At 33.9% G+C, this 26935-nt stretch overlaps 1 protein-coding gene across 2 annotated transcripts; it reads right to left on the bottom strand.

The window, feature by feature from the left end:
* Positions 1-61: 61 nt before the first annotated feature.
* csul (protein arginine N-methyltransferase 5) lies at positions 62-26806 on the bottom strand. Of its 2 annotated transcripts, XM_089242671.1 has the most exons (18): positions 26606-26800; positions 21331-21449; positions 19416-19501; positions 18256-18384; positions 15054-15187; positions 14306-14519; positions 11875-11958; positions 11331-11402; positions 10252-10329; positions 10067-10125; positions 8253-8375; positions 7639-7814; positions 7311-7420; positions 6156-6249; positions 4103-4219; positions 2685-2756; positions 2170-2234; positions 62-314 (listed from the first exon to the last, which is right to left on the bottom strand). In XM_089242671.1, the coding sequence occupies exons 1-18, from the start codon at positions 26701-26703 to the stop codon at positions 162-164; spliced, it is 1983 nt and encodes a 660-aa protein (XP_089098797.1). In that variant the 5' UTR covers positions 26704-26800; the 3' UTR covers positions 62-161. The 2 variants fall into 2 exon arrangements, with proteins under 2 accessions (XP_089098797.1, XP_089098882.1); XM_089242756.1 differs by lacking the exon at positions 2685-2756 and having other exon boundaries at positions 26606-26806.
* Positions 26807-26935: the final 129 nt, after the last annotated feature.

The following is a 26935-nucleotide window of genomic DNA, read 5'->3' as shown; positions in this document are numbered from 1 at the left end:
TCCTTTAAAAAAATGAAATTTTACTGAAACAATTTTCACAAAAATGTTACAACATTGTCAATGAAAAAAATATTTTTTTTTTATTAGGAAAAACTATGAAAGTCCATCTTAATTTAACTGAACATGAAATATTTGCTCAGTGGGAAAGGAGAAGGGGGGAACTAAAGTCCAATAGTATAAGAGCGGCCATTAGGATTGTGTACAGCACCAACAACTGGTTTTGTTACTAACCACTCATACCACACATTGCGAGACGAGATACATCTCCAAAAATGGACTTCCAATTCCTCACCTCCTTTAACGTAAATGGGATCCTAGAAAATCAAAAACACGCCAATAAATTTTCATTAATTTCAAATTCATTTGAAAAAATCTGAATTATATATCTCACGAGCATATCAATTGTTTTTAACTGATAACTTTCATCTTTTGAAAGAAATCTATACATATATATATTTTTTTTATTTCAAATAATTACCAGAAAATAAAATATCATTCATATAAAGTACAAAACAACCAAAGAGACATTAGCCCATACTGGTTGTTACAGTCAAAATGTTTGTGTGTTAAGATTAGTATAATAAATTAAGATTCTTGACAGACCAAAAAAATCATAATTAATGAAACAAAATTAGAAATATGTATTATAATGATAAGTGGAAAATAAACAACAGAAACAAAAGAAAAGAAAGAGAGAAATGTAATTAAATTTTTAGCATAACAATAGGTGGTGGCAAGATATATACAATTGGTGTGAATAATAAACATGTAACAGGGTTGAAGGTGCTGTAACACTTATGCAATATGAGAACATGAATCAACATATGCGGAATATAATACTGTGCATCCGTGCCAATGCAATGCATTAGCAATTGTCTAAATTTTTCTGAGCAAAAAGTTGGATATGTTATTTGACAGAATTTTTTTCCCCTTTTTTATATTTAGTTCATACATTGAGTTGATAAAGCAGAGGGGTAAAAATGAGAGTTATGTTTAAGCGAAAAAGTCTGAGGATGAAATTAAAAGTGGATCTCAATATCTGGAATTTGGAAAACATGGAACTTGAGATTTTTTTTTGAAACTAGAGAATGTAGTTGTCTCTATAATCTCAATGGGAAGAGTATTATAAAATTTCGGAACGAGAAAACTGAAATGCTTTTTGAGTGTAGTTTTGTGAACCAAAGGTAGTGAATAAGTGGAATTAAGGAAAAGCAGATGTGTGGGCTGAGTTTGAGGTTAAAGTAAATTCATTCTTCTTAATTATCATCATTGATCTATAAAAATATAAGTAACGTAGCGGTAGGAGCTGGAGTTGATGGAAGAGTTCGTTAGATGGCGTGTTATAATCAGATGTCAATAGCCTGATAATTTTTTTTTTTTTGATACAAAATAGGAGTAACATTAGATATATAATCGCTTCCTCAGACTGAGAGAACATACAGTAAATGAGAATGAAACATTGAGTAAAATAGTAGGTTAGTAGAAAGGTTTTAGTCACGATAGGTTTGAGATGATAAAACTTGTATAACATGAAACACAATTTAGCTTTTAAATGGTTAATATGAGAAAGCCATTTTAGATTCTGGTCAACATGAATACCAAGGTATTTTATCGTAGTAGTTTGTTCAAGACGTTGACAATTACATGCATTGTAATTATAACACTTTGGCTCATGGAGTATTATATTATGTTCAAGAGGTGGAATATTACGTAAAGAGAAATTAATAAATTTACTTTTAGAAATGTTAAAGTAAATTTAAACTGTTATTAAACTTTAAATACACTGCTAGTAACTTGAACTAATAGCGTCTCTTTTCACAAGTAATCAATGATTATAAAAGAAAAATATTCACGAAAAATGTAAGAACTTGTAGACAAATATTTAATAAATGAGCATGAAAAGCATGCATGATCCCTCTGTCTATACCAATAGTTTTTCTTCTTTATTCTTTAGCAGAGCAACTTTATGTCACAATATTTCACTGTATCTATCACAAAAAGCAATGTCATAGATAAAATTTCCTGTATTCGTCAAAACTACCCCCCCCCCCTCCCCGAAATGCAAAGTTGAGGCTCTAAAATTCTGACTGGGCACAATGTTAGATTTTATTTTTAAATATGAAAAAAAAAATTCTTACAAATACTTATGAAGTACCATAAAAAAATTACCTTATGAGGAAAGAATACTGGAAACCAGCTAAACATGCCTGAAGAATGAGTTTCTGGGACAATACCTATCAAAAAACAAAGAAAAAAAAGCCATACATAAAACTAAGTTCAACAAAAATGTACATTATATTAACTACCACAAAAAAATAAAAAAACCATTCCCACTTCAACACTGAACTCTAAACTAAGTTTATATTCAAAGCCTTATTTTATCACTCGACCATCCTAATAAATTAGCGAGTGTGACTACAGATCTATGGACATGTTCCAAATGGATATCAGTAAAATACGAAATATGTAAGTTTATTTTCTTTTTAAGTGGTTCAAACTGGCTGAACACTATTTTTGGCAGAAAGTGTGATAACTTTGGAAAACGAGATAAAATACAATGATGCTGATCCGTGTTTATACTAATTCCCAACAAACTGATCGTAATCGGACCATGAAAGTCTGCTAGCAAAGTAGCAAAAAAAGATTCATATTCTTTAACGAAATCAATCAAGCATCCAGCTTACCACGAGCTGAAAGATACTGCGACAGACGTTTGCTGATTGAGTGCCCTGGGTACCTCAGCAACCCCCTCTGCCCTACAAAAACATGAAACACAGTTATGATTAGCATGAAGCACCATTATTCAAAGCTAATCATAAAGAGAGACAGACTCTTGGCAGCAGCTTCATAAATACTTCATAAATTAGGAAATGATAGGTATGGGTAAAGGAGAGGATGGATGCACAAAATACAGTTTTTATCTTTCTGCTTTAGATCACTTTGATAACTGGTTAGATTTAAATGTATATGGGGGGCCATTCACAGATCTGCAAAGGATAGGGAATCTTTTTTCAACAAGAAATATTTTTGAGAATATATTAACCACTTAGAATAAAACTACTCAACTTTTTGTCGACTTTGCCTTGTGAAAAATACCTATAAGGAATTATTTTGCTTTCAAATATCTACAACTGTGATAATAAATTGAAATCCTACAAATCGTCTCATCGGAATTCACATATGAAGAGCTTATTTTCAAAAGGGAACATTTCAACTTTTAACAAATTTAAGGTAGAAGCAAAAAAAAGGGTTTTCCTCCGGAATACGTTTGCTTTAGAAAAGTATAAAATAGCAAACAGGTAGCATATAGGAATGGTAGAAGAATATTTAATTACTATGATCAACATTCAAGAGAGTAATCTAAATTTGAGTTTCAGAAATGTTCTGTTTTCAAAGAAAATTAGTGGAAATGTTACCTTTTGATTAAAATTGGAGCTGATCAAGTCTGGAAATTTCTACATCACCTATTTATTCCAGAAGGTTTCAATCTAGCCAAGGAAAACACCCTTACACTGCCCTCTCGTCATTAACATAAGAAACACAATTATTCTACAGCAGAACCTCCCATAATGGACACACCCGTTAGCAGACACCTCCACTAAAGGACACTATTTTAATTACCTTGATGGGATTCAAAGTATTTTACTATCTATTAATGGACACTCCTTGTTAGCATACAGAATTTTAGGTTCCATAGATGGCCGTTATGGAGAGGTTCTATCAAAAAATACAAAAGTGAATGAAAGAGGTGGATATTTTCCCTTTTGGTGGAAACAGCATTTTACACTCTAATTTTTACCAAAAATATTTCCATTGGAATAAACTCTGTTATATAATCCAATAGAGCTCATCCTTCAGGTTTCCTTCAGGAAAAACCATTGAAAAATTAATTAAAAAAAAAATAGAAATGTTTACATTTGAAAATAAGCTTCTGATATGCTATTTGTCAAAATAAAAAGAATCACATGAGAACAAATTTTACTAGAAATGCATTATTTTAACATAAAAATATAATAATGCAAAAATATATATATAATTCCACTTCAGAACTAAATCTTCAAAATATGTCTGTTCAATTGCGAAGCATAAACAGTGAACTTACTCAGCTTGATATCTTTGTAAAGGACTGTATCGAAATACCCAGCAAAACCATGGATGACACAATTGTATGGAATTTTGAAAGTCAGTTTCTTGTACCTGCTATTATCTATAATTTCATCTGCAAAACATAAAGGAAAATATGTCTTACAAACAACTTCAAAACTGCATAAGAAAGTATTTTCAACCATTACTAGGCAAGCCTATCTTTACAAAGGTTTTTAACAGCTGGCTGATGCGAAGATATATTTTGGAAAGAGAGAAAATTCAACTCCAACGAACTCCAAGGAAAGATTGAGATATTTGTTGCCTCTGTAGTCTAGTGCAGTGGTTCTCAACCGGGGGCCACAGAAGAAAATTTAGAAAGGGGCCATGATGGGGTTTAGAGGACTGCAGAGAGCTGAGAAGAAAAATTAAGGTGTGAAGAAATAAAGCTTTTATATTAGTGACTATACACTTAACAGAATCCAACAAAACCACCCACAAAACCAGGGCCATCTCTTAGCGCATGAACCCAGCCGGGCCTCACTGCCTACATTTTGCAGCAGGTTCCCTAGGGGATGGGGGTTTTCGCAGGCCCCCGGCTGGATTTTTCACAGACCCCCTCCTCTATATTTAATTTATAGTGTGAAAAACAAAAAATGATGAAAACCAGAAAACCATATCAGGCCCCGGGCTGCAGCTTTGTCAGTCCCACTCTTGTGAGAGGTCATACCCGGGGTCTCGTGATATTTTGTATAGTACAATAAATTTTGAAAATAAGTAGGAAATATGTGGGCCGCTGATTTCCGGCTAAGTATGGGACTACCATAGCATCACTTTGCCTAGGGGGCCCATGATGTTGAGACAGTCCTGAATAGAACTCGGATTAGTGGGGAGCTCAATAAATTCTAGGCCAGTGGTCTGGAGACCAATCTTATTTGCAAAATTTTCATTCAGTATGAATTGACTGAAAAAACCAATTCAATACGTGTAAAGGATCTTGTTTCTAGAAGAGGGATGTATAGATGTTTCAACAAATACAGTCCACTGCGCTTAATGTGTTCACATTGGGGGATTTTGATAACAATAACCAAATGATAAAAAAATCTGAAAAAGTCCTGTTTGCAAGTACGGTGACCATAAATCCTGTTTCGTTGAACAGGACGTAGGGTAAATGGGTATTGGTAAAACACAGCAACTTAGTTTTTCTTTATCATATAATTGGTTGCAAAATGTTTAATCCTTTTCTATTTTTTAAATTCTATTCTAAAATGGGACGTCTTTTTCCTTTGAGCTAAAATCCAAAATTTTTTGTTATTTAGCCATTAGAATTATTTAGCCATTGTGAGGCATTCGAATAAAACTATCTGACGCAGTAGTTCTCAAATTTCAAAAGTTAGCGGCCTCATTGATTTTGTTTTGTGAGTAGAAAGCCTGGTCATACACAAGACTAATGGAAAACAAATGAGAAAAAATGAAACAGTGAATCACTGATGGCCTTAAAACAAAGAAAGGTAACTTTAATGGGCAACTGCCTGACTGATCCTACCACATGGAAAACACTACACATAGTGACATTATCAAGAATCACACCAAAAGATATTTTCTTTTCGAGGATGCTTATTGGCTAAAGGTGATTGCATGGTGGTGGTTCTTTTCCACTTTGTCTAGGCTTCAGAGAGACAATTTGTTGTGACTGTACTCAAATCCAGGAAAACAAAATAGTTTGATATAGAAGACTTCAAGATGATGCTTTTGCCAAAGATAAGAAAAGGCAGCAGAAGATAAGAATCAAGGCAGCAGAAAAGAGCAAAAGAAAAAATAATTTTTTGATTCTATGATGATTAACAGAAATTAAACATACTTATTGGAAAATGCTCTCACGACAAGAGAGACCTGGCAGGCTAACAGCCATCAATAGAAATATCAAGTTAATTTTTATTCTTTTCTAAACATTAGAAACATTTTCATAAACATGTTCTAAACATTAGAAACATTTTTTAAAGTAGTCAATATTGTTATTTTAAAAAAAATTCAATTTTTTTTTCAATATAAAATGTCTGATCATGACTAACCTTTATTTGGATGTTCGAATGTAAAAACAGGTTGGGGTCTGGCAACTTCCGTTCGATTATGTAGACGGACAACATATGGCATTTCAAAGTGCGTCTGTAAAAGCAGAGAAAATATTTTTTTGAAAATTAGAAAGAAAAACTTTTTTATGCAAAACTATAACTGGTCCATGAGAAACTAGTACATTTTGTCTTAGTACCATCACAGGTTTACCCATGAGTCAATACGATCCATACAATTGGCATTTGGCATGCTTTCCATCCATCAGTTCTTTGAGTGTCTATTTGACTTGTGTGTACCTACCCACCAGTTGCCAAATCAAGAATAAGGGATGAAAATAATTGCAGAAAATGCAGAAAAAATATTTCGTCTCTAAAACTCAAACTATGGATGTAATTGAATGGAGTAATTTGCAAAAGAAAGATTAATTTTTGATGCACATTGTATCTACTAGCAAGGAACCAGGAAAAACAACTGATATGTATCAGTTTATGAAAAAGTAGAGCCCCTAGGGTGAAATTTTAATCACTAAATTACCCATTTTTCACCATATTATTTGCAGTGGATACAAATCTGGGAATTTTTGGGTAATTTTATGAGTGCGGCTTAGACACAAGAGTGTTGTCCTTGGTGCAACCCTAGTTGCTGCAGCTGACCATTATGTTGGCCCTTGAACAGAGAGAAGTTGGCCACCCCTGCTCTAGAGCATGGGTGTCTAACTCAATTCCAGCATGTAAAGAGATATCAATTGAGACCCAAAAAAGAAATTTCTAGCCAACAGAAACACATATTTTTGTAATATCCTGATAATGTTTCAAGTAGATTTCAAGTGCATTCTACCACCAAGTGATCATTGCCTTTCTTTCCCCCGTGGGCGAAGATATAGGGGGGACAGGGAGGTCCCCAGCACCAAAAGTGGAGTCATCTGATCTAATCTACACGTGTATGTATGAATTGGCATCATCATGTCCCCCCAGACTTTCAAGTCTATCTCCACCTATGCTTTCCCCCTTATTACTTAGAATTGCAAATGGTTTTAAAATGCTCTCATTAGCTATCATTTGCATTTTTAGTATGGCACAGGAAACTAAAGGACTATTTATCTGATTTAGAGCAGGGATGCCCAAAGTTAAATGCATCTAATAAAATTATCTCACCCAAGGATGCTTATCTTTATCTCGCATGACAAACACTTCAGAATACAGCTTCTGTGAACTAACTGGAGCCAGGTAACTTGTATAAGTTTGAGGGATACTGATTCCATCATCTGAGAACAAATGAAGAAAAAAAAAATATTACTTTACTAAATTATCATAAAGAATTTTTTTTTGTTTTTCCATAAGTAGTTTCTACTTTCTAGCTTAACATTTTCTACATGGTAACTTGGTTCCAATAAAGAAATTTTATTTTAAAAAAAAAATTGTCAAGTGAATAAAATTTTAATGTCTCAATCAGAAATTCAAAAATATTGACTACATTATGCACCTTTCAGGAATTTTTGAGCTCCATCCAAGCACTCAGGTGAAAGCTCGTTGTCCCCAAATGAGCCAAGAAGTTCAGACACAATTATGTCAGCTTTTTCAGGGGCATTCCATTCTCGCATATCACAAGCAACGACTGTGACTTTATCTCCCCACATTTCTTCCTGCTGAGCTTGCAACCTTAAATAAAGAAAATGCTCTTTCAACATAAAATACTTCATCTTAACCCTTGAATGCACAATTTTTATTTTAAAAAAATGACTGCTCTTTGAATTTTAAGGTTAAAAAAGGAAACAAAATGTATTTTCTCATAACATTAACATGTAAATATTGCATATTGAAAGCATTACACATGCAATACTTCCTTTCATTTTTTTAACTATGCATAAAATTATAAATTTATGTGTGTAATACCAGCCATTCGAGTTTAAAAAATGATTTGTGCACATTGAAAGCTATGCATTCAAGGGTTAAGTATTCAACTCATTAAAAAAAAAAGAATAAATGAATAATAAGGTTTAATAAAATTACCAGAATGCATCAACAGGCAAGTGGAAATGAATTATCATTGCAACAAAAATTTTTATCCACAGACTCGCTAAAAAATTTAAAACTTACGTAACTACAGCATTGGGATTTTTTTCAACAGCGTAAATTTTGATTTTTCTATTTGCATTCTGAGCAGCTGACAGTGCTCCTCTGACTAAAGGACCACGGCCAGCACCTACAACCATCAGCACCCTAAAATATGAACAAAATAATCATCCACTAAATATGAAGTGAATAATGTGTGATGAGATTCATTTTACACATCCTAATACAGTTGTTAATAAAATAATGGAATAGCTTACCTCCAGGGGTCATGAATTATAACACAATTGACACGTTTAAAAAGAAGTATGATAAACATAGTGGGATTAATCGAGAAGTATGATAAACATAGTGGGATTAATTGAGAAGTATGATAAACATAGTGGGATTAATTGAGAAGTATGATAAACATAGTGGGATTAATTGAGAAGTATGATAAACATAGTGGGATTAATCGAGAAGTATGACAAACATAGTGGGATTAATTGAGAAGTATGATAAACATAGTGGGATTAATCGAGAAGTATGATAAACATAGTGGGATTAATCGAGAAGTATGATAAACATAGTGGGATCAATCGAGAAGCTATCCATACTTACATAAGGCAACCATAATTTTTTTCATGGGCAGTGCATTATATAGTATTAATTTCATTATATATGCTTTTATATTGGGTTGATGTTTTTAGTTATACTTAACATCCATATTTTTTATCGGCATCTTTTTTCAGCCACCTCGTTGGGCAATTTGCCTGTTGCAGCCTTAGTGTATTTGCATGTTATGGTAAATGTGATAAATCAGTAATTATGCATAATTGCCAGTTATGATGTCTAATCAACAATCACTTCAGAAGTTAAATAAATTTCACAGCATTCGTCACTTTTTTACCGGGATAGTATGCCTAATTCCAAAATGAAGTTGGCAAGTTTGATAATAAGAAAGAAATCAAACTTACCAACTTACCAAATGACATACAAATGTCACTAATTTTACTTATCTGTTTTGCTGTAAGCAATATGTTCAATACACATATTTTACTATAAAAATTGAACTAAATTAAACTAAGTGTGAAGCAAATACAAAAATTAAACTTATCAATGTTGCTAATGTTGGCTTTCATCATACAATGATCTCTCACTTATGTGTCAGTGCAAGGAAACAAAACAAAAAAAAGACATATAAGTGAGAGCAGGGCTGTAACTAGGATTTTTGCTGCTCCGCAACTTTAAAATTTAATAATTTTATTTTATAACAGTGTTTTTTGTTGCACCCTAAATTTTGTCACCCAGGGCAATTCCCCCTCCCCTCAGTTCTGGCCCTGAGAGAGAGAGAGAGATGTATAAGTTAATAGCATTCTTTACCTACATCTTTGACCAGAAATGCAGAAATTCATTTTATAAGTGACAAAAGCAAATAAGTGAGAGGGTGCATATGTGAGACATCACTGTATTTATCCACATGTGCAAACATAAACAACATTACCAATCAAATTCATCATCCTAGACTTGAGTTTAAGCACAATGTCTTGTAAATTTACGCAATTCATTGACAATTTATCACATTTGCAAATACGAGCTGCAGATTATCCATGATATTACCAAAATGGTCTGTGATTATGCATATTGACTAATATGATAATGCATATCCCTGAATTTATCACTTCATTGTAACATATATACTGATATTCAAATCTCTGAGTGATGGACTTAAAATATAAATCTCACAGCCCACACACACACTTTAAAAACAACATATTTCATAGCAAAAATTTTTCAGTTTTGAAACAACATGAATACATGGAAACACCCATACATAATGCTATAAATACATACAAACTTACACTGTACGTGTCTCTGCTTCACTATCTGGTACTTTGTCTTTCAAAGCCTTAAGAATCGCCTGAAAAAATAACAATGAATGAGTTCAAAATTTAGAAACAAGAAAAAATTTTAATGTATTTAAAGATCTCTATTCAAATAATGCTTGATCATTCAATAAAACTAGACCAACAGTCAAAAAAATTACCAGCTGATAGTCAGTATATTTCACAGGATCTTTTTCAAATGTTTCATAAGTAGTTGCCTCTAGGTTATCCATCAGGGGCTAAGAGATATTATGGGAGAAAAAAAAACTTTTTTGAATGAATGAGAGAAATAACAAATGTAAAGTAGGCTGTGCGTTAAAAATCATGTTTCAATCATTATTTAATTTAGAATGTTTAACATGTACAATGAAACCTCGCTACAATGATACTTGATATAACGATAAGTCCCTCTTTAATGATATTTTTTGTCTTGTTTGGAAATGTCTATACTCTAATACAGGGCTAGACAAATCCCAGCTGCCAGGTCGAAATGGCAACTAAAAAATTGGTATTGGCATCTAAAATGTTTTTGTGTAGTAACTAAATTGCCGGCTGAGAGCAGCACAAAATGTTTGCAATTTATAGCAGCACATCTTCCAACATGAAATGGGGTCACTATGTCCTGAAAAAGTCAAAGGAAGCATTTTGACCCATTTCCTCCAGGTGAAAATTTTTTCCGGCACCTAGATTTTTTTGCGATTTGTCCAGCCTTGCTCTAATGTTAAACTGCCACCTCTCGCTATAATGATAATCCCTCAACAACAATATTTTTTCTTGGTATGCAGAGTATTTTTATACAAGGTTTAACTGTATTTTGAAATATTGTGGACCTTCATCTCAACCAAATTACAAATTCAACAAAACTGATCACAAATAGCATGGAAAATATAGAGTAAAAATCGAGTGAATAATTTTAATACATGAATTATGTCTCATATTTTAGGAACCAGAAATACCCTGCCAATTCAGAAATGTTTTGCACATGACTCACTAACACTTCACTCATCATACATAAGTAATACAACATATAACATAACTTTGATATACTTTGCAAAAATTAATATGATCTTTATATTGTAACTTCACATACCGGAGAATTAATGTATTGCTTATTAGGTATTATACCATCTTTTAATTTTTTCAATCACAATTGTTAAATCAAACACATAAAACATCATTTAGTACTGTGAGGAAAAGGATTGATGTCTGTAAACTTGAAAAAAAAAGTTTTCTTTCTCACCTGAAGTGGAATTTGTAAATAATCTTCAAACCCTTTTGCATAATTAGCCACTACGTCATTGGGCTCTTGCGTCTTTAACGAACAAAAGAAAAATATTGTTTTAAAAAAATTCAGCAAAGCAGAAAAAATTAGTCCAAATAGCAAAATAACTCCCAGAGTTGAAAAGTCTGTCCATAAAAATTGTCGCTGATCTGAAATTTAAATTTCTTTTTATCAATTATTGTTCTTTTTCCTTCTGAATTTAAATTTCAGCTTTATAATTAAACAATCACCATTTGATCATTTTTGTAGGCGTGATCATTTTATGCACACTAAATTTGGTTTAAAAAAAATTAAAATTATTTAACAAATTTTAAAATTTTTTCACTCAAACACAATCAAGGTTTTGTTGAAAACTACAAACAATACAAGAGATCTTTACTAAAATTGGCATTGTGAAAAAAATATTCAACCATATTCAGTAGATTGAAACATTTCTGATCATAATTTATATAAATTTTAAGCACAACACAATTTCATAATCTAGAAAAATCAAGAAACATACCTTCCATAAGTGATCTATGTAGCTATAGTAATGCTTTATATGACTATGCCTGTTGATGCCACTAATGACAACTTGAGATTTGAGCTACATAAAATCAGAATATATCAAAAGTTAGAAGAAAATTCAGTTGATCGGAGAATAGAATATAAACATGGAACAAAAGTTAAACATTTTAAATTGAAAGCTAAATTATGTGTTTAAATGTTAAATGCCAAGCAGTTTTGTTAATTTTTATGTGATCATGTTCTAGCTCTTCTGCATAAAACCATCAAAGAGGAATATTTGCTACAAGATTACTACTGAAATTTCTATTCCAATAGGACAAAAAAAAAAAAAAAGCAAACTCAATGAAAAAGGTTATTGCCTCAAGTGAAGTGAATATAGACAACAACTACTACTACTGAACCACACATGCACCTTGTCCATAGCCTAGAAGAATTCTTTTCTATCTATGGAATTGAGTTTAATCAAAACTGAAATCATAATGAACAAAAGTTTTATATCGAAAAATAGGTCTGTGTAAAACATGCGATAATCCATCAAACCCATACAAAAAATCACCTCTCCCGATGCATCACCCTGAGTCCACACCAACCCTGAGCTGGAATTTAGTGAGCCTTCTTGTGGGGGGGGGGGGGGGCGTTATGAAATACGCCCTCTCAGCATTGTGGGTCTTCAAGTAAAGTGATGCTCTGGGGCACCATACTCAGCTAGAAGTAACAGATTACACACTTACACTAAAAAATCAGATCTCATCATGTAGTGCCCCCCCCCCCAAGGGTCCATGGGTTAAGATGGTCCTAATTCTATGAGCAGCTCTCCTGTATTTTGAAAATAGTCACATTTTCTCCCCATTATATTTGAATAACACCTGAAAGGTATATTTTTCATAGCTCTCTAAGGCCCCTTCACCATCAAGCGAGTGAACTCAACACAATCGAACAGTTGCTGGCTTCTAGTACAGAAATGAACAACACCAACCAATTTTATTTGCTTACCTACAAGGTGTTAAGCAAGAACACTCATTCCAGTAGACATTTTGTATTATGCAATGAGAATTCTATGCATTTTATTTTACGAATGTAAGATAATAAAATGACATGGGACCCTCTAAGTACCTCTAATAAAATAGTACATTCATTCTTCTAACAAAATCCTGGAACATTCTCCAACTTTCAACCCCATCACATCTGTTACCACAGCAAAAAACTGTTAATCGCTACAGTTCCCAATGTCCAGGGAAATATAGTCTATATAGTTATACTTTTGCATGTGCATGTTTTTATTTGTATGTATATATTTATATATATATGTTTGTATTAATTTTTTTTTTTTTTGGCTTCATAATAGTGTTCCAGACTCCACCACAAAGCTGGGCTGGAAGAGATCTCAGCAATGGGATAAGTCCACTGACAGAGTACTGGCGTTCATTCATTCATGTAGCCCCCTTCACCACTTGCCATGGTTCCCCCTTCCACCTGATTTTCACCCATGTGGCCCCTCAGAATATCTCAAGACCACAAGAGAGGCATATGAACCCCATGTTGAGAACCACTGGCCTATACAATGATATCTCTTTTATAAGAATGTTTCAAAATCCCTTGAGTAATGTATGTTCCACCAAGAAAGAGCAGCAGTCAGGTGAGGGAGTACAACTTGCAGCCAAGACCGAGAGGAGTTACTGACACCAAATAACCACTCTCGCGAGAGTGCAGCACTCTGGCGAGGATATACAGCTTGCGGCCTAGACGACGGTGGACTGACCACTGAAGACCTGATGTTGACAATCGAACTGATATGTGGAAGCTGGACAATATAAAAAGCATGGATGACTGTGATTAGCTGATTCACTGCAATTTGAAATTTTATATTCCAAGATTATTGACATTCAATTAATTGATGATTGCTAGATTTTTTATGGGATGGACTATACACCATCATCTTATAATACTGTTTATAATGTTGATTGCTCATTGGCGTTTGTTGTTTAGATTTTAATTATCTGTTAGATTTCAGATTGGTGATCGCTTTTATTTCTTATTTTTATATATATTTTATTTTTGTTGCCTTCATCTGAGGTAACAATGTTTTTTTATAATAAAATTTTCCAGATACATCCATCTTTCCCGAACGCTTCAATATCTCTCTGAGATGGGATGTGGGGTGTGTTTGGTCTTCAAAGGTCAAAGTCCCTTAAGTATCATAATATAGGCATTTCACTGTATTTCTAAGAATGAAAACTTCATTGCAGAAAACAAACTTCTCATTAATGCTTAAAAAAAGACTGATCATTCGTATTCATCATTATTCATCACTGATATCAGTATTCATATCATCCTATATAGGACTAGAACTGCATACAGGTTTTATAAAACAAACAATAAATAGGGAAAACTAGCTCTGATACAGTAAGATGTCAGTATATCTTTACTTTGAATGTTCTTCTAAGGAATGCCTGATGAGGTCTAGACAATACGGGATATCCCTTTTTGTTCGTTAAAAACACTGAGGTTGGAACAATTGTGCATCGTAATGGTTCTCCCAACCATCTTGTCAATTCCTCTTCCGACGGCAGGTCTGCACTCAACTCTAATGCAAGACTAATTTTACGGTCCGAGTTACAAATGGAACGGAAGAAATTCCACCTAGATTGCAAGAAAAACAACAATATCAATGAAAATTTTATACTATATGAATTAGAATTTGTACTTGTTTGTAAAGACTTTATACCAAATGCAGAAAAACTCAAAGTATGTCAAGTTTCAAGCATGTTGGAATTTAAAAAAATATACATCTTTTGAACTACTTATATTACTTCGAAACAATTTTTTTTTAATAGCCTTCGAAGCAAGAAAAATTATTTTTTTTGCAGTTGGGTAAAAAATAATAGGCCTTAATATACATATAGGCTCAAATAACCTTATTGAAGAGATACTAAAGCGGAAAGCTTTCAGATGATTATTAGAATAGAAACTTAATACAGCAGTTATAAATGTTTATTATCAAAGTGAAGGTAGTATAATATTACAGGGATTACCTGATAAAATAATCTTACAATTCAGAATTTGTTATTCATAATGGCAAGGAAAAAAAATATGAACTAGCCTTTTTATATGTTTATAATTGGTAAAATATTCAACTATATTATTGGTGTGTAAAATACTTAATGACTAACATACCATTCCCAAGTGTCTTGGCTGTACTGAATGTCAAAAGAATCGGATGGATTTTCCTCATATGGACAGTTCATGAAAAGTTTGCTCTCATCTTGTGGAGCTTTCATTGGAACGTGAACCCATACTGTTAATGTGCTCTGAAATAAAATGTAATTGAAAAACACCTTTGACTCAAACACAGCCATAAAAATGAGGGGGGGGGGGAATAAATAAAAATATCTTTGTATTTTCAATAAACACTAGTCTTGAATCTATATTATAACAATACATTATACAACAACTTAATATACAGGATGTTTCAAAAAGAATCATCCAATTTAAAAAAAATCATAACTATTCAGCTTTTAATCTGTTTTGATTGAATAATGTGTAGGTAGAAAAGGGGGAAATCTTGAGTTTCATGCAGTTGCTGACAGGTAACATTCAGCTAACATTCTTCCTTCGGCCACTTGAAAAATAAATGCTTGAAAACTAGTTTTTCCTAAAGTTAGAAACCGATTTGGATGACTTCATTTTCCAGCAAGACAGTGCACCACCACAATGGATCTTGGGCATTCGAGAATTTTTGAACAATCATTTTCCTAAATGATGGATTCGCTGTACAGGACCTGACGATTCAGTTAAACATCACTGGCCTCCAAGATCCCAGACCTCACAGTGTGCGATTTCTTTTTGTAGGGGTTTATAAAAGACTATATTTATGTGCCTCCCCTTCCAGCTACATTAGCCGAACTGAAGATACACATAGCAGCAGCCGTGGAAGCAGTGGATGCAAACATGCTTGCAAAAGTTTGGGACGTATTTCACTACTGTATATACTGTGCATCTACATGCTGTGCTCATATATTGAGCACCTTTAATTTGGTTTGTAAAAAAACTTTGATTAGCCATGTAATATAAAATTAACCTTAAGTGTGTGTGTCTATGTTCAATATTTTTTGTAATATACACATTTCAAATCGGGCGATTCTTTTCGAAACACCATGTGTATAACAACTCATCCATATATGTATATTTTCTTTCTTTTTTTTCAGTTTTAAATTTAAAAAAAAGTTCATACTTTATGAAACAATAACCAACCAGCACAAACCACAATAATAAAGCTGTGTCTGAACTAATATCACTAAGTATAACCCTTATAGACCTGCTGAAAGGACATTCAAGCCCCATGAGGTCAATAATTTATGTATTATATGTTTGCATGCGTATATATATGTTTGTATATTATATTGTATACATGTTTGTATGTGTACATACCTTTGTATTTGTGTAATAAAAAAAAAAAGAAAATGTCTTTGAAAATTTCTAAAAAAAAAATAGTGAAAAAAGAATGATGATTCAAATTTTAATACTTTTTGTCAAGTTCCATACATCTCCTGCTATTGAAACTACCAATTTCCCCTCCCCTTTTTTTAATTTTTCAAATGATTTGGAAACAGATTAATTTGTGTATTCAAAACATACGATTTGCAGAGTGTATGTTTCCTTTAAATTCTTAACTATTCCTTAGTCATCTTGGGTCTGATACTTTTGAAACAAAAAGATCTGTGATGAAAGTGCATCTGTAGGTAAAGCAAAGGGCAGAAAAATGGCTTAGTGATTGTTTGTGTTACCGGGTATGATCTTACGTCATTGTCAATATACACTGGGAACATCGGTTCACGAGCATAATTTTTTTCGTGAATGTGCTTGTGATCCAAAACATTTGTATACTGAATCATACTTCTCCATAGCAAATAATGGAAACAAATGATTTGTACTACAACCATTACCCTCCCACCAGCCACAATTCTTTTCAAAAATATAGTGGAAGTTGATTTAAATTATTGTATATTTGATTATTTTACATTGACTGTGTGAGTATTTCCGGAATGATATAAAAGAGAAAAGGGTTACACTTTGGAATTTCGGCTTGCATCAACACCCAGCAAGAGAGTGAGACAATATTTTATAGGATTGTGCTATAAATGTCACTAACATAGTCAGTGATGTCTTAACAAATAAAACCAAATCAAACAAGGAAGGCCCTCAAAACCTCTTGAACCTATTGAGACAGCCTTGCTAGCAGTAACAGAAAGCGAACTGTCTGCTTTTTAATTATGATCAAGTGATGTCTTTGGGATACTTATCACTTGTATTGTAAGAAATATATTGTTCATCAAATCAAAGTATAAAAAAAATTCTAAAATTTATGCTCATCTTGCGAGACATCACTCATTAAGAGTCACAATTTGTTTAAAATTTTTGCTCATCTTGCAAAACACTCATAAAAACCAAGTTACTCCTAATCCAAAGACTTATGGTAGATGAAATAGGACTTGTCTTCAAGTGTTTGCCAGATAAAACATCCATCTTTGTAGGTGAGCAATGTAGTTGTAGCAAAAAAAAGAAAGTTTTAATAGGATCAAACATAGATGGTTCGGAAAATTATAGACAATGGGGAAATATTTTTAATGATTATTACCAACAGCAAGAGTTGTTGATCACAAGGTTTCTTGTAAGGATGTAGTTATGCTATATTGACAAACTAGATGGATTTTTATTTTTGCTGTCCCATTGAACTAAGAGCTGGAACCAAATTCAAATGTATATTAACCTTTTTTTTTCTTTTTTGATGATTCTTGACATTGGAAGAATTTATAAACTCTCTTTAACACTATAGCTCAAAAACATTTATACATTTAAATTTTTCTCAGAAGCTGAGATAAAAAGTATTTAACAAAAAAATTCTTTACCAATTTACACTACTAGATATACCGTATTCTAATGTGTATAAGGGTCCTTTTTGCCAAAAATTAGGTCTCGAAAATAGCAGGGGTTTCTTATACATGGATAGCAATATAGCATGATAAATATTTTTCAACTTCTTTCCAAATTTTAAGCCCAAAAAATCAGGGATTCCTTATACATGAAGGTTCCTTATGCATGTTAAAATATGGTATACTATTTTCATAAAATCTAAGCAAAATTACAAGAACTTTTTGAAAAAATTAGGATTAATAAATTATTTGCATCTTCAGCACTTAAGCTGTAAGAATAGACAATAAAACTACTAAACTTTATTTTTTTAAGATATTAATTTTGAATGTTTATACAAATTATGTGAGAGAAAAACAGTCACACACACATTCATTAGTATAAATCACCTACACGTAAAGCATGGGGAAAAAAACTGCTAAAATGTTTTTTTAATGTGGGTACTTACATGGTGTGTGCTCATTGCAATTTTATCATACACAAATCTCGCTAGGTTTGTACAATTCATGCCATTCAGAGAAATCATCACTACAGGTAGGCTCAAGTGCATTGCATAAAAAATTTCTTGTTCTAATGCCTACAAAATATATATAAATACATATGCATGAATATACAAAAACATGCACATAAGAATAGTCACTGTTGTATACCCATGTAACAAAATTATAATATATATATAATTTCCTAAAAAATACTAGAGCATAAATAGTTCTATCTGATAAAAAATATCGAAAATAGATTTATGAGTAACAGATTAACTAATGTATGTGCATCTCCCTTCCATACCCAAGCATTGATTTTTTGGAATTTTCAAAATATTTTTTTGCATTTTTGATATTCAAAAACTGCATTAAAAACAAAAATGTCAGCACAAAGCTTTATTTTTTCTTTGGTCACTTCATTCAAATTTTTTCAGCCAAGATAATGCAGGGTATACTCATCTTCAGATTCAATATTTTCCAGAGTTCTATTGCTAAATTTTTTGTAATAAATAGGGACACGTAAATTTCACAAAAAAATTTAAAAATCATAAATTTCGCCTTTATTTGCAAAAAAAAATTTAAAAATCTTTCAAAGAATTTTATTCCCTTATTCATATCATCCAATCTTTTTTCTACAACTTATTTCAGTATTAATTTTGTATTTGTTATACAGTATTAAAAAAAAACTACACACTACGAAATATTTTCATAATAGCACCACCTACCAGCAATGATAGAAATTACTCTTTGTAAAAGTGTTTTCTGACATTTTTTTTTTTTTTGCGACTTGTAACTGAGAGGTATATCACAAAATGAGTCGCATAAATAAAAAAGTAATATAAATGAAATTCTATTATCTATATCTTTCTATTCTTTATCTAGAGATTCTATATCTTTGGACAGGAGTGCAGAAAATCGTCTTATAACTGAGGAAGATAAATGAGGAGAATAATATAATCCCCTCGTAGAAATGAGAGATACATAAGAGAGATTATTGTATTTCATTTTGGGGAAAAAGAAATATAAGCAGCAACTTGAAGGTAAATTCAAAAGGATGAGAACAATAACTTTCCAAAATACAGAATACTCTGCTATTGGATCATAAATATATTTCACAAAAACTAACTTTCTCAGAGTTTTTCCGTTGTATTGGACTAGATGAATCCACATTGATCCATGGTGAAAGTTTTCCAGCAATATTGAAAGACCAATCTGAAGGGGGGGAAATATAAAATACAGGTTGTAATGATAGCAAATATTGATCATTTTTGTTATTATTATCATCATTTCATGCGATATAAGTGTAACTTAGATAACAACCTATAATTCAAAGTCAATGCAAATCAGATCTCAGGCTCTCAATAAGAAGTAAAGGGCACTTGGTACAAAAACTTGCAGTACTAACCATATACTTACACAATCATGTTGACATCATCCCCCTTTCACAAGTTTGAATAATATAAAGGGCTAAGATTCTGTAAACAAGGTTGTGACAAGTTTGGTTTTTTTTTGTAAACTTGTAATTTATTTATTATAAATTTAGATTTATTTCCCCTTGGTATAATGGGCTGAGAAAAAAAAGGCGTCTATCTCTATCTCTACTGTCCTACCTGGCGGGATATTTACTGAAGTTAAGAGAAGCTACTAATGCCTCTGCTTCAGCGCTTCATGCCAAGGTGCAGGAAATAAGGAAGGCATGGTAGTGTCTCCAATGGTGTAGATGGTAGCATGCTTGCCCGAAAGGCAAGAGGGCTGGGTTCGAATCCCAGAAGAGATCAGATAACTTTTCTTTCTGAGTTCTGGGCATAATATCAAGAAAATATGTTTCCTTAAACACTTCAGTGTTTGACAGAAGTTGGTGGGCTACCAGCAAAAGATACGATAGTTTTTTACCCAAAATGTGATGCTAAAATGGTTCCGAACAGTGATCATCATAAAAAGTTTGGTTGCGGTTGGGGTTTGCCATAACATGTACTCCCAAACCAAATGTAATGGTTAGGTAAATTCAGTGACAAACACTTTCTTTGGTGGTTCTACAATTCTTCCTTGCAATGTTCTCGCTATCTGTTTTGTGTTCATCATGAAATAATCAATAACCCCTTTGGTAGCCATTTGGAATTTTTACGATGCTGGAAGTGTTTTATGAGAAAAAAAAAATCTGTGTCGACAAAGGACCAAAACGTTGGCACAATTGGAAATTGCCAATTTTGCAAAATACAGAATATTAGAACCATCTCCCCCCCCCCCCCCCAATAAAAGATTCTTACAAAGGACAAAGCCAGTTTCAAACTTAAAAAAGCTAAATTTTGCATTTTTACTTCAGGTGCATTTAGTATCTTGTCAACCTGGCTATAGCACCCTTATTCTTTTTTAGGTAATATGGAACCAGGGCCATAACTAGGATTTTTGCCGCCCAGTGCAAACATTATTTTGCTGCACCCACAACTTTAAAATTCAATAATTTTAAAACTGTTCTTTATTCCCACCTGAAATTGCCACCCAGGGCAGTCGCCCCCCCCCTCTAGTTACGGTCCTGTATGGAACGACAAATACCAGAAATATATATATATATTGTTAACCAAAATTATTCTGCTTATTGAAGCAATCTAACATTTTTCCCCCCTCTGCAATTACATTGCCACTCAGCTTTACTTGATGTAATATGAAGTCAGTGGTGATTGGAAGAATCAGTATCATTATTTTGCCATCATTGAGATAGGAACATAAATGTGTCAAACTGATCAAGAAACTTCATAAACATTTGTTTATGAAAAATATTCACAATCGCCTCTTTCCTTTTTATTTTTGTCAACACATCCATGCCCACGTAGATTATGCAATTACATTTTTGTCTGTGCTTGATCTGAATGAACTCTGATCATCTTTTTTCACTCAGTTTCTTAAACGCAATCATAAATTCAATATTAAATATATATGTTCTGAAATTTACCTTACAAAAAATAAATACATTTCAGTGTTAATTGACTAACATTACAGCGAACACATGAATAAATTTTTCACAGCAAAATGCAGATATTCACCATTACAACACAACAGCAAGTCAGATCTGGTGAAAGCTCCATCCCTATTCAGACATTTCCCGCGCAGAAATTCTCTACGGAATCTTTGATGTACAATTGGCGTCAGAATGAAACCATACCTGTTCAGAGAGGGAAAAAATGAAGAAATTAGAAAACATTTCACAGAATTCAAATTTGAAAAATACAGTAGTATCTCGCAAACAGCTAAAAGAATTGTAAAATTTTTATTTAACGAGTTTGAAACTCGTTTTAACTACGTAAAAAAAGTATTAACTCTTTTAAAAAGCATTTCCGAGCAAGCAATTAAACATGAGTCATTGTTTTGTTTTGCGCAAATATGGATGTGCTGCATGACTTATACTGCTCGCCAGCCAGGAAAAATTAAGATTGATACAGTATATATGTATAGTCCTCCTACCACGAGATGAGATTTGGCTACGGCACGTCATGTCACGTGAAACGATTCTATTTTATCCTAGAAGGACATGCCAATGGTGGGAGCTCAGTCACTGATGAACTTTTCTCGATGTGCAATCGTTTTACCAAAAAAAAAATTGAATAAAATCATCTGACATGACATGACGCAGCGAAAATTCATCTCGTGGAATCGTGTTTTGGGACTAGAACTCCAATCCCACCCCTGTGTGCACCAATGATATTGTATAAGCCGTTTTCCCAACATGTTGCATTGTATTTCTTGTTGGAATATACATAGGGGAGACATTGAGTCAGTCACAAAAGGTAATTAAAAAATAACTCTGTGATAATTGCTTCAAAACTATTTTTATTTCTCAACAATCTCATAAATATTATGCACTCATCCCATTGCTTTATCAGTGTCCGAATACCAGCTGCATAAAATTCTTCAGGTTGCTGTCTCAACCACATTAGGACTTCATCTTGAACCTCTTTATCATCTGCAACATGTTTGCTTCCACAATTGTTTTCTAGTGGACTAAACAGATGAAAATAGCTTGGGGCTGAGTCGGGCTGTAAGGTGGATGTTGAAGTTTCCAACCAAATTTTTGAATTGTCTCCTGTGTTAGGCGAGCTGTATGTTGATCCGTCTGAATCAATTCCTCCAACTGCTGCACTCAGTGGTTCTGTCTCAATCAAAATGGGATGCCCAGTTAGATCATTGTCATGAATTTTAGAGTGGCCTTGAGGAAATTTCTAGACCCAATTACGTACTGCTTTATGTGATAAACATGTCTGTGAATATTTTTTGCATGGAGTCCTTTTGCCCACAAAAATCGGGCAACAGTACGCTGCTCCTCTATTGTACGATCATCGAAAACCATCGCCATTTTGAAACTGAATTATGCATGCATGTGAATACTATGAGTTGATATGAAATGAATATCATGAAGCCCGATAATGCTGTCATCTATTAACATTCTTTGAAAGTATCTGTTACTAAATAGTATCGATAAAGATATATCATATCGAAATTTGGGACTTACTCTATGACTCATCCTCGTAGCCTATTATTTCATATTTCCATTTTTAATTTTTTTGCCTTCTCACCGAATTAGTTCTAATACTGCAATTGTGTTTTTATTGAACCCAGAGCTTTTTTTACCCTGACCATTGTTATTTAAAAGAGGGGGTCCTGAGTTTTTATTTATTATTCTAGAGAATATTTATATATCAGGAGGGAGGACGTTGTATTATTTAAAAGAGCCCTGGTTTTTATTACTTTCAATCCTGTATATGGTCTAGGAAACTATATTTTTACTCTTGATCCCTTATTTAGTGAAAGAATTTTGTTTTGCTATCATGGTTCTTTTTTTTTTAAACAGCCCCAGTTACTATGGGGGCTAATAATATCCCCCTTTATGGCAATTCTTTTCTTTGGCAAAGTAAGGCATCCAAAATCACGACTCTAAAGCCCCGTTTACACACGTTAAGTGATTAAGTAGTCAACTAAATTTTAAGTTACCAATTGTTCAAAAAGTGTGTACGCTATAAGTGAATAATTAGATGCTCATTCATTGATCATTTTTGTCGCACCATGGTCATTTTCTGCACACGAAGGCTAATTATTGCCAAATCCGAACAGCAGCCTTGTTTTTTTATACCCATCGAGAAGTTGGTGTGCTAACCACTCGATGTGGGACTCCCTGTAGCAGCAATCTTTTTCTATCATCATGTCGCCGTTTCTGTTGTACCCTAGTGTCAGGAAAGTTTCTGACAAGGGGGCCAACCAGGTAATTGAACTCAGAATACCTCTAATGTCCTTCGGTACTTCAGGCACCTATCTTATCGACCTGGACTACCACGCGCCTAAGTAGATGCTCATTGGATAATTTTTATGGAGGCAAGCATAACTGGCGTGAAAGCGTGCTACGTGTGGGAAAATAATAGTAATAATTTTTTTCATATCTGGCATTCAGAGAGATGTTTTTTTTTAAAGCTCATAGCTTTTGCAACAATGGATGAAGATGATCCAGTAGAAATTTCGAATATTGTGATAAGAGCCATATTATAGGATATTTTAATCGAAGTTAAAGAGGAGATAAATTATGAATTATATAAGCCGAAAAGATTATGGGAAAGGACACGAGAAGAGATGACCTGGGTGCAAGTGCACTTTTGTTCCAAGAATCAGCAGGTGAAGACAAATCAGAATACTTGCATGCAAATTAGAATGTCTGAACAGTGCCGTCTTAACGAATGGGGCCCGGGGGCGTCAAGGTAAGAGAGGCCTCACAGGAATTAGAACCGGCTGAAATTTTCAAAAATTTGTTAGGTAGGACCTCAGGAAAATCACTTGGCCCTGGGGCCCATGATGCTCTTAAGACGGCCCTGTGTCTGAAGAGCTGCTTTCCAAAATAGAACCCGAAATACAGAGAAGAGACACCATAAACAGATGTGCATTACCAACAAAATTGAAATTACACATCATATTAAATTTTCTGGCAAACCAGAAAGTTTCCGAAGTCTGTCCCACTTCTTCAGGGTATCTAAATCTAGTTGTATAAGCAAAATATTAACTGAAGTAATTCATGAGAAATTTCACACATTCGCGGAAAAATCAGTCGTGAGAAATTTCTCTGTGTTTGTAGGAAATTCTAAGGGTTCATTAAACATAAAAATAATTCACAATTTTCTTTTTTTCAATTTAATGCAGATGTTATCTTAATGTTAAATACCTGATTATGTATTTTTACCAATAGATGGCAGCAAATTTGTTTTGTACGAGGGAAATATTCCAAATGAAATGAGGGAGGGAAATATTCGTTTTTAATACGGAATAAATCCTCCACACCAGCACGCGATATTTTTGAATCTTTGAATCAATTCTTTTAAACTCCTGAAAGCACATCGACCAAATACTTCATAGCTTCCACTATTTCCAACATAGATTGATTTTCAGTGCGCTTTTTAGGGTTGTTTTCATTTCTAGGTAAACAAACACATTTGCGGCATAAATATTTTTCAACAAACTTGAAGGTTGTGTCCTATGGCTACTTTGCCATCCCATATTTCTGAGGAATTCTCACTAAACGGGAGATAATGGAGTATGAACAGGTTCATGCTTAAGATGAACCCCCCCAGGAGAGAGTGCAAAAAAATCCTTCAAATTGGCAGGCCACACTCACTGGCACATGCAAATAGGTCTATTTAACAGAAAAAAATAGACCCATCTTTATTTTACTAAATTACCGAATCACTAAACCCGTGTAAAAGACCCTTATCGTCTGCATATATTTTAAAGTACTTGACAACTTAAAATTTAGTTGTCTTAATGAGTGTAAACAGGCCTTTACTCGACTTCTCTTCATGTTTCAGGCGTTTTTCTCACCAAAGAGAAAATTGACAATACATTCCAAAAAGAGATTTTACTATAGCTGCTCTCAAAATATTTATGGTTCAACTATGATCACAAAATAATTTCAGAAAAGTGCTAAACTCCAAGCGACAGTATGCTGTAGGTAGTCTCAACAAAGCTACCATTCATACCAATATTCAGTCCAGAGAGGGGGCGATTGCCTCTCAAAAAGCTGAATAATAGAGGGAAAATTTGTCTCTCCTGTATTTTACACGATGGCCCAACGAACATACAAAGACTTGCCTCTCCCAATAAATCACCCTGGATTCATGCCTGCCTCCACTATTTCTACAGCTGAAAAAAAGACCAGCTTTTGGTTCTGCTCCATTCATAGCTGAATATGATCGCTTCTGCTCCATTCATCATGGCCCCCACAAGGGGTGGGCTGGCAAGGCTCCAGCCCTGGGGCAACTTTTGTTATTTTCTGTTTCTTCAAGCTATAAATTTCTCATAAAGGGGCCCACAAAAGATCACAGCCTAGGGGCCCTACTCCAGGATGTGGGGACCATGCCATTCATAGCTGAAGATGATTGCTTCTGCTGCATTTATAACTGAAGATGATCGCTTCTGCTCCATTCATAACTGAAGATGATCGCTTCTGCTCCATTCATAACTGAAGATGATCGCTTCTGCTCCATTCATAACTGAAGATGATCCATCGCTTCTGCTCCATTCATATAACTGAAGGTTATTGCCTCCACTCCATCCATAACTGAAGACGCCTGACTCCACTCCATTCGAAGCTGAAGATGTCTGCCTTTGCTTCATTAGCGACAGAAAATGTCTGCTTCCACTTCATTCGTAGGTGAAGATACCTGCTTCTACTCCATTAACATCTGAAGATGTCTGGCTCCACTTCATTAACATCTGATGTCTGCCTGTGCTTCATTTGCAGCTTGCTCCGATTAACTATGATCCATGGTGGGGGGGGGGGGGGGGGGGGAGACGAGACTATGGTTATGTTACAGCTAAAAAAGCTTGTGTTTGCTCCGGCACAAATATCTAAGAGTATAAAGCATAATTACACGCAGGTGTCTCTGTCCAGACATTTTGGGTAATTTATTACAAAAGAAATGAAATGCCGGATTTATGGTTTCATTAATTTGTATTTTGGAAGGATCCATTCTTTGAGATCTAGAATTTCGTATAGGGTCCGTTTTTCGAGACCTAGAATTTCGTGAAGGGTCCGGAAAACGGACCCGAATTTCGACTGGACAGACCCCTGACATGGGAAAATGCCTGTTCCGTAAAACACGGGACGATCCCGCTATTCGATACAATCATACGGCATCGCCTCCTTGGATCCGTTGCTGCATTCAGTATGTTAAGCATTACAGTTCAAACAAGAGAATCAGAAGTTTTATTTATCGATATGAATCGAGCTTAGGCAAAGGAAAACAATGAAAGCCACCGGGATTTGAAAAGAAATACAATCGATACCCGGTCTGAGTAACGGATGTGACTGATTTGACCAAGTCATTGACGCTATTCAGTTCCAGCCCGCAAATCGAGCGACTCGAACATCCGTCTACAGACATCACTTTTTCGTCCACAATAACAAACTTTCTCAAAAACAACGTGAAAAACCCTCAAAAAACCGGGCCTCGCTGTGTCAACAAAAACGGTAGCGAGACCTCTTTCGACTCCGGGGACTTTCCGTCTGAGGAGGGAAAAAAAACAAAATTAATAATTACAACCTTCAGTATATGATTATTTACACTTTTTTTTTATTCATTGAATTGATAACACTCTTTTATTTATGTTTTTAAT

Source organism: Pholcus phalangioides, unplaced genomic scaffold (assembly GCF_987345545.1).
Source record: "Pholcus phalangioides strain wild (caught in Gottingen) unplaced genomic scaffold, Ppha-v1.0 ptg000001l_1, whole genome shotgun sequence".
Lineage (NCBI taxonomy): Eukaryota > Metazoa > Arthropoda > Arachnida > Araneae > Pholcidae > Pholcus > Pholcus phalangioides.
The sequence above is the reverse complement of the archived record's forward strand: the minus strand, read 5'-3'. Positions and strand labels throughout refer to the sequence as shown.

Excerpts from the sequence above, each read along its gene's own strand:
- csul (XM_089242671.1), bottom strand. The coding sequence starts at position 26,703 with ATGTCTGTAGACGGATGTTCGAGTCGCTCGATTTGCGGGCTGGAACTG. Across the intron at positions 11,959-14,305 it reads TCCTTAGAAGAACATTCAAA|CTCAAATCTCAAGTTGTCAT; the intron begins GTAAAGATATAC and ends GATTTTATGTAG. Across the intron at positions 11,403-11,874 it reads ACATAGATCACTTATGGAAG|ACGCAAGAGCCCAATGACGT; the intron begins GTATGTTTCTTG and ends TGTTCGTTAAAG.